Source organism: Thrips palmi, unplaced genomic scaffold, assembly GCF_012932325.1.
Source record: "Thrips palmi isolate BJ-2018 unplaced genomic scaffold, TpBJ-2018v1 HiC_scaffold_11, whole genome shotgun sequence".
In the NCBI taxonomy this organism is placed as follows: Eukaryota; Metazoa; Arthropoda; class Insecta; order Thysanoptera; family Thripidae; genus Thrips; species Thrips palmi.
The window spans coordinates 9296511-9308506 of NW_023144622.1; the positions used below are offsets into that span (position 1 = coordinate 9296511).

At 42.4% G+C, this 11996-nt stretch overlaps 2 protein-coding genes across 3 annotated transcripts; one reads left to right on the forward strand and one right to left on the reverse strand.

Annotated features, from left to right (window-relative positions):
• Positions 1–3347: 3347 nt before the first annotated feature.
• On the forward strand, positions 3348–10631 carry LOC117639460 (gastric triacylglycerol lipase-like). Of its 2 annotated transcripts, none has more exons than XM_034375137.1 (10): positions 3348–3502; positions 5267–5370; positions 5452–5714; positions 5835–6021; positions 6451–6565; positions 8036–8285; positions 8423–8572; positions 8933–9017; positions 9101–9246; positions 10376–10631. In XM_034375137.1, exons 1-10 carry the CDS (start codon positions 3384–3386, stop codon positions 10535–10537), a joined length of 1581 nt encoding a protein of 526 aa, XP_034231028.1. In that variant the 5' UTR covers positions 3348–3383; the 3' UTR covers positions 10538–10631. The 2 variants fall into 2 exon arrangements, with proteins under 2 accessions (XP_034231028.1, XP_034231029.1); XM_034375138.1 differs by having other exon boundaries at positions 3417–3506.
• Positions 10632–10685: 54 nt separating this feature from the next.
• LOC117639731 lies at positions 10686–11996 on the reverse strand. Its single transcript, XM_034375607.1, has 4 exons — positions 11869–11996; positions 11460–11790; positions 10758–10967; positions 10686–10705 (listed from the first exon to the last, which is right to left on the reverse strand). The coding sequence occupies exons 1-4, from the start codon at positions 11965–11967 to the stop codon at positions 10686–10688; spliced, it is 660 nt and encodes a 219-aa protein (XP_034231498.1). The 5' UTR covers positions 11968–11996.

Consider the following 11996-nt stretch of genomic DNA (forward strand, 5'->3'; position numbering starts at 1 on the left):
AGCATAATACGAAGTAACATTTCTTCGTAATACGAATCTTTCTGGCTTTTTCATTGTAAGATGCAAACAAAACAAACCTTCGAATACGAAGAAACCACCTTCGTATTAGGTTTGCGCCATTTCCTTCGTATTATGGAAAATTTAGAGTGTAGCAAGGTTCTCTGAGTGCAGATCCTGGTCAAATTTGGCGCTGCAGAAACATCAGACACCATTCGTCTCAACGGTAGAAAATGAGTTTTAACTCATGAATGCATGCTGCGTCATGGGTTACACTCTCAGCCGTTTACTGACTATTTCTCATTAGCAGACGTATTTCTGTAAGCAACCATAATACTTAGTATTTAGTTCTTAAATACTTAAAAATTTCTTTGTAATTTACAAAGAAAACTGTAATATCAGTACAGTAAGGGAGAGTGGGGCACATAGTGACAGTTCGTGTTTCGTACTGTTCCCGCGCGATTTCTGCCCTCAAAATTTTTCATAAGCTTCGTTTCAAGTCCAAAACGATGTTTTGAGAAGGTGGTGAAGAGAGAGAAGTGGAAGGGCGTCATTAAATTGTGAAATTGACCCTCCGGAAACGAGGCATAACCTAAATTTTCTTTCCATATTTGAAGTCCTAGCATGTCTTTAATGATATTTGAAAGCTTATCATATGTTTCTCCGTTTGCTCTACATGTCAATACGTCATATCGACCAAATATTTAATGTATCAGTCCATCTGGATGAAGGAGGTTAAGTTGCAAAGTTTACTTTGTCTCATGGGGTAAATAGTGACAAAAATTTGGGGTAAATAGTGACTCTCGTCTACTGGCATTTTTGAATTAATATGCCAAATTTTTGACTTTTGTTTATGTTTTTTATTAGGCTGTTAATTTTTTGGTCTTTATGTTAGGTTGGACCATTTTAGGTTTGAGGTGAAGCGTTACAAATTTTTTGAGGTCTGGTCTCAATTCTTGTCGAAGAAACTTTGCGCTCAATATGAATTTTAGCTTTTCTTAATTAACTGGAAAGTGACTGTTTCCATGTCCTCCAGGATCATTCTACCAGTACAAAGAAGTATTTTAGTAACAAAATAGAATGTTAATACTCAAAACATTAAATCTTCTTGTAAAAAGAAATTAAACGGGGTGTTTATAAAATGATCAACCTGACCTAACCTAAACTAGATGTAGGACCTTCAAGAATATTAGCCGTCAAACGTTGTGGAAGGGTCTGTTTCAGTGAGAGTACACAAGAAGTGCAGCTGCTAACATATGGTAAACGGCAAAGCCGCTGCTCCTCACATTTGGAAACCCCTAAACATCTGTATCCTCTTTGATAGAAAAATATTGAGTTTTTCCTCTTAATTTAGATTTGGCACGGTTAACATTTCAGAAAACACTTAAAAACATTTTATAACTATTTTGTGATGTCAAGAAGGGAGGTTTATCAAAGGAAATTGATAGTGTCACTATGTACCCCCAAGCTGTCACTATTTACCCCAGGGTGGGGTAATTAGTGACAGTTGCAAGGTTTACCAGAAAAGCTTTTGGAAGGGATTTGTGTGACTCAGGCAACTCGAATGCTACCTTTTCTTACTCAAATAATACCATACTTCAGTTTTATTTTTAAAAAATGGGAAAATGTCCATTAAGACGCCTGTAGGACCGAAAAGAAATTATCTGTCACTATTTGCCCCCCTCTCCCTTAATTAGTAATTGCTAAGTAAAACTGACAAAAAATACTAAGTATTATGGTTGCTTACAGAAATGCGTCTGCTAATGAGAAATAGTCAGTAAACGGCTGAGAGTGTAAGGCAAATTTCTTGATGATATAAGTTGTTGAGAAACTGGACAGCCCAAAAAGTTATGCCCAGTTTCAGTCCATGCCAAATTCTGAGTGCGACGAACGCCCAATTCCCACCTCTACATGCAGCGCTTCAGGAGTGACTCAGAAACGATCAAAACAGGTTTTTTTTCGTAAAGTTTAAGTACTCTGGATTGCTCGCGTTCCTTTGAGCGATGTATCAATGGCTTGATTGTGAAGAACCTAATTTATGGCTGACCATCAAACGAAAGAGACACAATGTTTAAAGGAACGGACGTCTTGGCACATTCATTTCTATGGATGTCACGTTCCTGGAATAAGTGTGCTCACAAAAAAAAAAATGGTTGAAAGATTTTTTGAATAAACGTGCGTTGATTCAAGAATGTCCTCGTAAAAAAAATTCGGATTACGAGCTTTTTTCCATGAAGAAACACGAGGAAATAAGCGACGGGTTGGGTCGCTTTAAAAATTGTTGACCCGCATTGGTTCCAAATCAATTGAGGGCCGAAACAGCATATTCTTTACATTGTTAAAAAATGGTTGTACAGAAACAATCAGATGAGTGAAAATTTAGTCGTTCCAAAACATAGAATTTCATCATGAACCAAAGCGAAACAAATGTCGTTGAGTCTAGTAAGCGACATTTTGTCGTTGAAGAAAAAAATTCTCGTTATCACTCTTTACGATACAATTTGTGTGGAAACGTCTTTTGCAAAATTGTCTGCTCAATTAATGCAAATTATGAATAATCATCTATTTCGTTCTTCTAAGTCATATGAAAATGACTATTGTTTAAAAAAACCATGCAAAATAAATTAAGTGACAAAAGTACTCTATGAATATTGTCGCAGACATTACAAAATTTCTTTTGGACTTTCAACACTTGTCGTTGATGTATTATTGTTGGTGCGTCATTACAAGTAAGTCGTTGTGAAATTATCACTTAGTTCCAAGACGACTACGCTTTAACAAGCTACTCGTTCCACAACAAATCTTCTCGCTAAAAAAGTTAGCGATAAATGTGTCGCTAAGTTACGACAAAATTTTTATCAGTGTAGACGGCCGTAGCTCAGCACACGAGATTGGCAGAAGATGCTGCTATGTTGCAAAACGCAGTCAAGGGATCATACCAAAGCTATTTTGGCCACTTATTCAAAATTTATACTTTAAATACGCCTAGAATAGATTTTTTTACCTTAAAGAATCTTATCTTTAACGTAAGCGAGCATAAGTAAGTAAGCGAAATGTAGTCACAAAGCACCACAGGTTTCTTTTATCTTTCCCCTCATGAAGAAAAATGTTGAAAGATTCTCAGTCGATGTGGGAGTAAAGCAGCGGGGACAGGTTCTCGGGCCAGTCGGGAGAGCCGAAGTGCTGACACTTGCCTAAATCCTCCATACCATGCGTCCCGAGCTTCGTGGCTAGCCTCGGTGGCACGCGGGTGCCCTAGCCCGTCCCCTCTCTGGGACCAGCCCAGGCGGACCCGTGCCGCCGCGTCACTCTCTCCTACACCGTGATGGGCCCGGTAACAAGATAAGCGATAATCGGCGTTACCTCAGCCCACTCTTTGGTAAGCCATGGCGTGGTATTTGAGCCGCGATACGCTATGGCACGCCACTTTCGCACACCGCCTTCTCGACGGAAGATCCGTGGGCTTTGCTGAAAGTCACAGCTGTTGTCAACGTCTTCTCAGCAGGTCGGTGGGTGTTCGAGGACGATCCACTTTCCATCCTCGTTTTTACAGTTAACATTTTAATAACCTTTGCATGACTTTTTTTGCAATCGAGTAAAAATTCGTTGGATTACGAGCTTTTCTCAATGATGATGAAGCGCGAGGAAATAAGCAACTAATTCTCCTGGTTGTGTAGGGGCTTCTATCAGTTTACCATGTGTCGGTAGAAGCTTGCAAGTGTTACCCAAGCATTTTTAATATCCAGGATTTTACTATGATTTCTGACTGATCACCAGTTAGATCGATGTTACCTAAGTTTAAGGTCATAATATGTACGAAAGAAAAGTTAGGGAGTGGTTCAATTTCAGGGTTTCTGTTCAGATCTTGTCTCGCAGTTTCCGTATGAAACATTTGGTCGTTCCCGTATTAAGAATCTTAACTTAAACGCTAGCCAATTTCGCCAAGTTCGATCATCTAGGACGCATAAGTGAGTGAACGGAATGCAGTTCTACAAAGCACCACTGGTCTCTTTCATCTTTCCTCTTCAAGTTGGCGTCGATAACATCATGATCCCGTTTTATTTTAAGATGCGAAATTCGCTCTCGTTCAAGATAAGATTCAGTGTGCGGAAACGACAAGATAAAATCTTTCGTACGCCCCCATGGGAACAACCACGTATCGTCCACGTAGAATCCACGTGAGATAGGTGGATTAGGTGGATAGCATTTTTCTACCTTAAATCCACGTGACTTTCACGTTGATTTAACATCGATTTAGGCGTATATAGTGGTCCATTGTAAATCAACGTTGACTCTACGTGGATAGTCCAACGGATTTGAGGGACGTTGTGTCTACGTCGATAATGCGGTGACCTTGTGACGAGTATCCAGAGCGGTCCTATCGATATCAATGGTATGAGGATTGAGCGCCTTAACTTTTCTACACGATCTCAATGTCGATCACACGTATCCAAATTCATTGTATCATGGTCGTGTCTGTCTGAGCCGGATTCATCGCAGAGGATTCGGACTTCCACGTGGATTCAACGAAGATTATGCGAGGACTTTGGAACTCGATTAGTTTTGAAAGCTACCGACAGAGGGCCTGCTGATATTCCTGTCTTTCCTTACACTCTCGACCTGCAAGTAGGATGCCAATTCACCATATCCCGGAGCCATAATACAACGCCCATCGGACAACTTAGGTGGACTTGTCGTGGTCCTCATAGGACATGTCTCGATCGTATGATTTTTACGACGTCCTCACGGTGATCAACGTATGATTTTTTAGACGTCCTCACGGTGATCAACCGCGAGAGGACTTTCTAACATGAATGCCGGGTAGGTTAAGTCATAGATTTCACATCGATTATCGACTCAATCGAATTATGCTTCACCAAGCTCAGAATGACCGGTACGCGCCTCGATGTAACATCGATGGTTGGTGGATAGGGCGAGTTGCTGAATCCACGTTGCATCCACGTAGTTTGACTTGGACGTTTCTACTCGATTGTCGAATCGACCATCCACGTCGATTCCACGTGAAAATTAACGTTGCGTCCACGTCTCATCCACGTGGATGTTCCCATGGGGACTGAAACGGTAAGATAAGATCTTTTGAATGGGACCTCTGAAATTTAACTTTTTCTAAAGTAGTATAGGTTGCGTGTCTTTATTAATTCGCATATTGTCAAATAGAGGTTTTTTTTAGTTTTTTTTAAGGGAAAACGTTACGAAGAAAGCTTGTAAATGCCTCATACGAAAACGAGTGGTTGCTTCACATGTTCAGGATGCTGCCCTGCAAGCTTTGGGCGTTGGTGCCCCTTGCCCTGCTGGTCGTGACTGGCGGGCCACCCTCTGCTAACAGCCAAGTTCTACCAGGATCGGGATCAGGCACGTAATTTCCAAGCTGTGGCACATCCGCGGGTATAGACCCTCCTGGCGAATTCCTTACACTGTTTCTGTTCCTGCCAGTCGTGGACGCGATTGGGGACATTTTGGACCCGGTTGAGAGTGTCCTAGACCCAGTGGTGGACGTGGTTGCTGGGTTGGCTCCCATCCCCGGCGCCCTGCTCGGAGCCGTGGCGCCCTACACGGCGTTGCTCAACCCGCTGCTTCAGTCCGCGCTGCTGCAGAACAACATCACGCAGTTCTCCTCGGACATCGTGACAAACCTCTCGGCCTTGGTGGCCCTTGTGGCCGACGCTGCGCTGCCTGTGCCTCCATACCTCCGGCCGGTAAGCTGGACTGACGGTGAATCAACCAATTCCCCCACAAACTCGTGTCTCAGCTCGTAAGTTTTAGTCTCTACCCAAACATTTTATAGACACGCTCGTGCTTTGGATGCCTTGTTCCAGGACCAGGAAGCGCCGAAATTCGGCTTCGTCGGAGAGGCTTACAACGTGACGACTTCGGACGGCTACATCCTTGGAGTGTTCCGAGTTCGAAACGGAACGTGCGCCTCGTATCGTTCTGTTGTTGTTATTCCGCCAGGGATCCTTTCCAATGCAGCGTCCTTTATCTACATCAAGGAAAACAGCCTGGGTTAGTCGTGTCGTGTGGCTACTCTGTAAATTGAGCCGCACAATGTGTTCAGTAAATACTGCAAACATGTTATGCATGGAAAAGGACAATACTATAGGAGAAGAATCAGGCCGTGCGGGCCTATTTATTTCCAACCACCTTGTTTGAACCAATTAAGCTAAAAACTCGAAAAACAAAAAACTTTGAACATATGTACCTTTTGGTCTGGAAAGCGACCCCCACATATTTTGTACAAAAACAAAACGCAGGGTACTTAGTTTACTAATTTTAGTGTATCTTGTCGAGCAAATGCATTTTCTTTGCGACCAAAATGTGTGAATCAAATCCGTTACCTCTTCGATTGATACGTATTGGGCTTGCGGGCACTTGGGTGTTGCAGTTTGTTGGTATTTCTCACATGCAACTCTGCGTTCGGCATTCTGCTTTCAGTGTACCGTCTTGCGCGAGAATGCAACGACGTTTGGCTGTTCACTTTCCGAGGTTACACTTTTGGACGTGGACACACAAGTCTCAGTGACACAAGCTCTGAATTCTGGGACTTCTAGTAAGTGCTCCGTAATAGAGTGATCATCACATAGGCTTATGTGCGAAAGAAATCACTGTTAAAAATTTTTGCTGAAAATTCAGACTTTTTTGACTGAAGTAAATATGCAGAACATCGTACTGAAAATTTAGACTAAATCCTGGTCTGAAATTTTCAGACTTACACAAGTCTTAACTTTCCAGGCAGGTCGTAGTCTGAAAAATTCAGACAAAATTGTCTCAATCACTAGACTTTTTTTGTCTGAAAGTGGCAGCAGGAAATTTTCCCGTAACTCGTTACAATGATAATGTTTGCATCCGATCCTCAAAGGATCGACGTACTCCAAGGGACCGTCTAGGTAAATCAAATGAGTGTAAGGAAATGTCCCCGAAGTAGGAACTCTTCCCTGCACTCATCTGGAGCTGGCATGACGCACCCTAGGAAACGACGGCACGGAGCCAACCGCGAGAGGTAACAATGTCAATTGTTAAACTCGTGCGTTTGCCACAGTTATAAATTTGGTATGGGAGCGTGTGTTTCGTCATAGCCGATAGAGTGATAGCCATTTCGGGTTAAAAATATTAAAAATTTAACAGAAGAAAACGTTTTTAACAACAGCAGGCTCTTTACCGACACTGGCGCCACCTAGCGGAGAGAAAAATGCTTTCGTTTTGTCTTAAGTCCCCGAAACGGAGTCGGATTAAATTGAATGTAAGACTGATTGTGAGTTGACCCAATGTTAGGTTGGAAGAAAGTTGTCCAATTTTCTCTTTTGTTTGAACATATTTCAGAAAGTAGTCTGAATCCGAAATTCAGACTCTTGAGGTCTGGGAAGTCTGACGCAAGTTCATATGAATTTTGAGAATGAGTAGAAACATTAAGACACTTCGAGTCTGAACCAAGCTTTCAGACAAAGCGTTTAAGAACTAAGACAAAAACTCTAAATTTTTAAGAATGAAGTCTGATTCTGATTCACAGATTCAGACCGCTAAGTCTGACAAAATTGGTCTGAATTTTCAGATTTTTTTTAACAGTGATGTTTTTGATCAATACCTAATTTGGGGCGAGGTGTGCTTTATTACCCAAATTTGGGTAAGGAAGGCGTCCTTACCCAAATTTGGACGGGGAAGGGTGTATCAGCTACATGTACGGCTTCATAGTAAATACTGATAATATTATCACCTAAATTTGGGTGATAAAGAATTCCTCACCCCAAATTTTAGTCCTGATCATGACTCGTTCATTTTCAGTGATACCATGACGTGTGTGTCTGTATGTGTGGCACGTGCCTGACGTTACTGTGTCTTTAAAGAAGTGCCAAATCATTTTGTTATAAAGAAACATGGTTCTTCCTGAAATAAACCCAGATCCTACGGTTCTAAAACTTATATGTTTCTGAATTATTTAGGTTGGCAGTAGCTTTTTGTTTCTCCCTGACTCTCCTCACGTGAGTTATCAGTTCTAAAAGTCTAAATGTTCTATCCTCTGCAGTGCGTACCACTGGGGCGTCTACGACCTGCCGGCCCAGATAGAATTCGTCTACCGGAAGACGAACAGCACCAGAATGCGCTACTTCGGCGTGGACCAGTCCGGCACCGCCCTGCTCTTCATGAACCACGTGCACGGCCAGCGATACCAGAGGTTCCTGGCAGGCACCTACCTGCTCGCTCCCATCGGCTACCTCGGACGTCTTAACTCTGCGGTTTTCGACACAATGTCCGTTCTTCGCGACGGCCTCACGGTAAATAGTGCCAGGTGGTTTCCAAGTGTGTCAGGCGGAAACCTGGTGAAGCTTGAAAGTAGGATTCATAAAATCCCCCAAAATTGAAACTTTGGAAACCGACTCACCGAGTCCTTTGTGTTAAAATTTTTCATCAGGCTGCCGGAGCACTGACTCTGCACAACGAACTCGCCTTCATGAACCCAGCGATACACTCGGTGCTGTACAACTTGTGTGGTCGCATCTCCCCCAAAACGTGCTACTACGTTTTCCAGATCCTCGGAGGGAACACCAGGGAGATAAATTACGTGAGTTGACGAAAACAAGGGGCGTGAGTGCGTAGAGTAGACTTCAGAAAGTGCACGTTTGGTTAAGTATAGGACACTACAAACCTAACTGTCTACTTAGTACACACTTACAAATGCGTGCTTGCAAGTACACACTTACAAACGCATGCTTGGTCAAGTACACGCTCCTGAAAAGAAAAGTGTAGTTTGCATGCACTTCCAAGTGCGTGCTTAAATCAGTTCACACCTCAAAGTCCGCACCTACAAAGCACTCGTGAACTGAGTACACTCTCAAGCTCTCTGTGTTAATTTGCGACCATCTTGAAAAGAAAAAGCACTTAGTTCTTCTTTTTGCTTGAATTATTCAAATTTTATTTTCAGCCATACTTCCCTTATTCTTTTTCGAACTTACTGGACAGCACGTCGATAACTGGTTTCAACTATTTCCTTCAACAAGTCGGCAGGAGTAAGTACAGCAGTTTCCTTGTGCGTGCTCACAGCCTTCTGTGGCACAGCACTCGCGGCTCATTGTGTGATTGTTCGGTCCAGTTAAGTACATGAAGTATTACGACTACGGCCCGGCTGAGAACTTGAGGCGATACAACCGAACCACCCCTGAAGACGTGAACATAGCTGCAACCACTGTGCCATGCAACTTCTACGCCCTCGGCAGCGACAGTGTCACCGTTCCACAGGTGAGCACAGAAAAAAGTATATGAAACATCGCTTTGTAATACGAAGAAAATGAAGGCATTGTAAGATCTACGAAGATATGCTTCGTATTACGAAGCGAAATCCTTTGTAATACAAAGCATTTATTCATAATACGAAGCAATTCTACAATGCCTTCTTTTTCTTCGTGGTTATGAAGCAAATGCTTCGTAGGCTTTTTTAAGTGAGACTGAAACGTGAAACAGGGTCACCAAGGTGGCCAACCTACAATGGTTTCCCCTGGCCTTTTCGCAAATGATTGGATCGAGGTCGATGCAAAATCTATACCCGATGCAATAACAACTGCCCGAAAAATTGAGATTGACGGGCTGGAAGATCACCGTGCACCATTGTCTAGAAACTCACACGAAGAAAAAAGTTCACTCTCGGACCAAAGAAATTAACAAAGGTCGGCAACCTAAAACGGAATAAATTTTCACATTTCCCGTATATTATCGGAATGCGACGTCCAGTCGGAGTTTTGTTAAATCAGTTCTTTCCTCACAATCGGTTTGATAAGGCTCTAAAACAAATTTCGACTCCTTGACGATTCTATTTTCTTTTTCAACCGAGTTGTTAAAATCTCAATAGCGTTGTTACTATGAGGATAAAGCGAGGGGGTAACCACTCGCGTAATACCCTGTACACAAAAACCGTTTATTACGCGTAATACACGTGGTCGTAATACCTTTTTCGGGTCAAATGTGCCAAATTTTTGCATTTTAAGGCCGTAATACACGTGTAATACCTCCGTAATACAGCGTAATACCGAGTAGTCTGTACACGATTTCTTGAAGTGTTTACCCCCTCGGGATAAAGGTTTGGAAAAAGGTGTAAGGAGACCCCATACTTAAAGTGGGCATTTCAGAAAAGACGATAGTTCTTCCTGATGCCTGAAAAGGACCTGATCAAACGCTGTTTCTGCAAATAAAGTGGAAATTTGATAATGAATTTCGATTTAGGGTGCCCGATTTGCCGGAACATAAAACAACTAATTCTTACAGTATACTTTCCACATTGAAGGAACTATTGTTGTTCTTCAACGAGACCAACTTTGAACTTTCACCGTATCAATTTGTTTTATTTACCTTAACCCGGTGTGTCGTTTTTCAGGACGTCCTCGACACCTGGAACGCCCTGGCCCCGCCTGCCCGCGCGTCCTACCAGGTTCTCGAGAAGTACAACGGCGTCAGTCCTTTCGTGCCGGTCGACTCGGAGGGCCTCTACGGTCCAATGATCCGCAAGTTGAACGCCGACCTGGCGCGGGGCGCGTAATGAGGACGCTTCCACGACGCCTTCAATTGTGATTGGGACGTGCTGCTATTCGCTGTGCCCTCATCATTGAAGTAAAAAGATCTAGGCAAGCGTAGCGAACGATGCATATTGACAACCCGATTTCCCTTCAGCCAGTCTGCATTGAAATTCAAAGAGTGACACATGTCGCTACATTTCGGCGATACAAAAATAATCACCAAAAGAAGGGTAGTACACGTACATTCTTTATAAGGGTTTCCATCTATGACGCCAATGTGAGAAGAACTTTCCCATGCAGGGGAATAGTCATCATTGTCAACCCCGGCACATACTTCCATTAAACGCACAGCATTTACAATGGCCAAAGCTCGGTCCGCAAAGTACCCAACACCATCAAGATCTTCAAGAGGGATTGGAGGCTGAACATTTTTCACGTACACTGTTAGAAATTCTGTCGTAAATTAGCGACAAAAAAGTCGCTAATTTTCATAGCGACGGAAATCGTTCTTAAACTACTCCGTCGTAACTGAACGACTAAAAAATCATTTCTCTACGACAATGTCGTAATCGCGATTACATATTTTGACACCTGAAATCCCCGAAAAGTTGGCGAAAAGTTACAATTTTGCTCGCTTATTTACGATTTGCGTCGTTCATTTACGATTCATAACACAAATTTACGACAAGAGTCGTAAATGTATGACTGAAGTCATAACTGCACGACATGTTCCAAAGATAATTTACGATTGTTCGTAAACGTACGATTAAGTTGTAATGGTAATTTTACGACTTAATTCGTTTGAAAACGAAACGTGTCGCTATCAAAATTAGCGAAAAATACGTCGTACATTTACGACTCAAGTCGTATATTTACGACTTATGTCGTAACAAAATAAGTCGTTTAAAAACAACATAATTGTTCTACAAAATGTCGTAAATTTACGATTATTTTTAACAGTGTACGCTTCACTGGGTATTGTCTTGCAGTGCACATTTAAAGTCACATCACCATTTACATGAAACTGAAGACTTCTTTGAACACTGAGTTGTGCTTGCCTTGATATGAGCACTACGGACACCTGACTTTGATCGGTGACTATGGGAACACAGTATTTTGGAAGAATTGCCAATAAACGTCCTCGCACTTCCAGTAGAACCTCAATAGGAACTGCACTTGGAATAGGCGCAACTGGATCCTCAATTACAGTGCAATCCATGGGGGTCTTGGCATAGCTGTGTTCCAACGAAGGCAGGCTTGCTGCAGAGACATTTTCCTACAACAGATATAAGACAGACCTTAGACGCTTGAAATTTTAAGTACACTCACATTGCTTGTCACTGTTGGGTCTTACCTGAGAAGTGTTACAAGTAACATCTACACTCGATGCAGATGCTTCAGTTGCGAGAGAACTGTTACATGCTACAGATGCACTGGAAGAATCAGTTTCCATGGAAGACTGGCTGTTCTCATCCTGGTACA

Coding starts and splice junctions, on each gene's coding strand:
- LOC117639460 (XM_034375137.1), top strand. CDS start 3,384: ATGGCGTGGTATTTGAGCCGCGATACGCTATGGCACGCCACTTTCGCA. Junction 6,566..8,035: donor TCTGAATTCTGGGACTTCTA/GTAAGTGCTCCG, acceptor TATCCTCTGCAG/TGCGTACCACTGGGGCGTCT. Junction 8,573..8,932: donor ACACCAGGGAGATAAATTAC/GTGAGTTGACGA, acceptor TTTTATTTTCAG/CCATACTTCCCTTATTCTTT.
- LOC117639731 (XM_034375607.1), bottom strand. CDS start 11,967: ATGGAAACTGATTCTTCCAGTGCATCTGTAGCATGTAACAGTTCTCTC. Junction 11,791..11,868: donor TTACTTGTAACACTTCTCAG/GTAAGACCCAAC, acceptor TATCTGTTGTAG/GAAAATGTCTCTGCAGCAAG. Junction 10,706..10,757: donor TGGAAACCCTTATAAAGAAT/GTACGTGTACTA, acceptor GCCGAAATGTAG/CGACATGTGTCACTCTTTGA.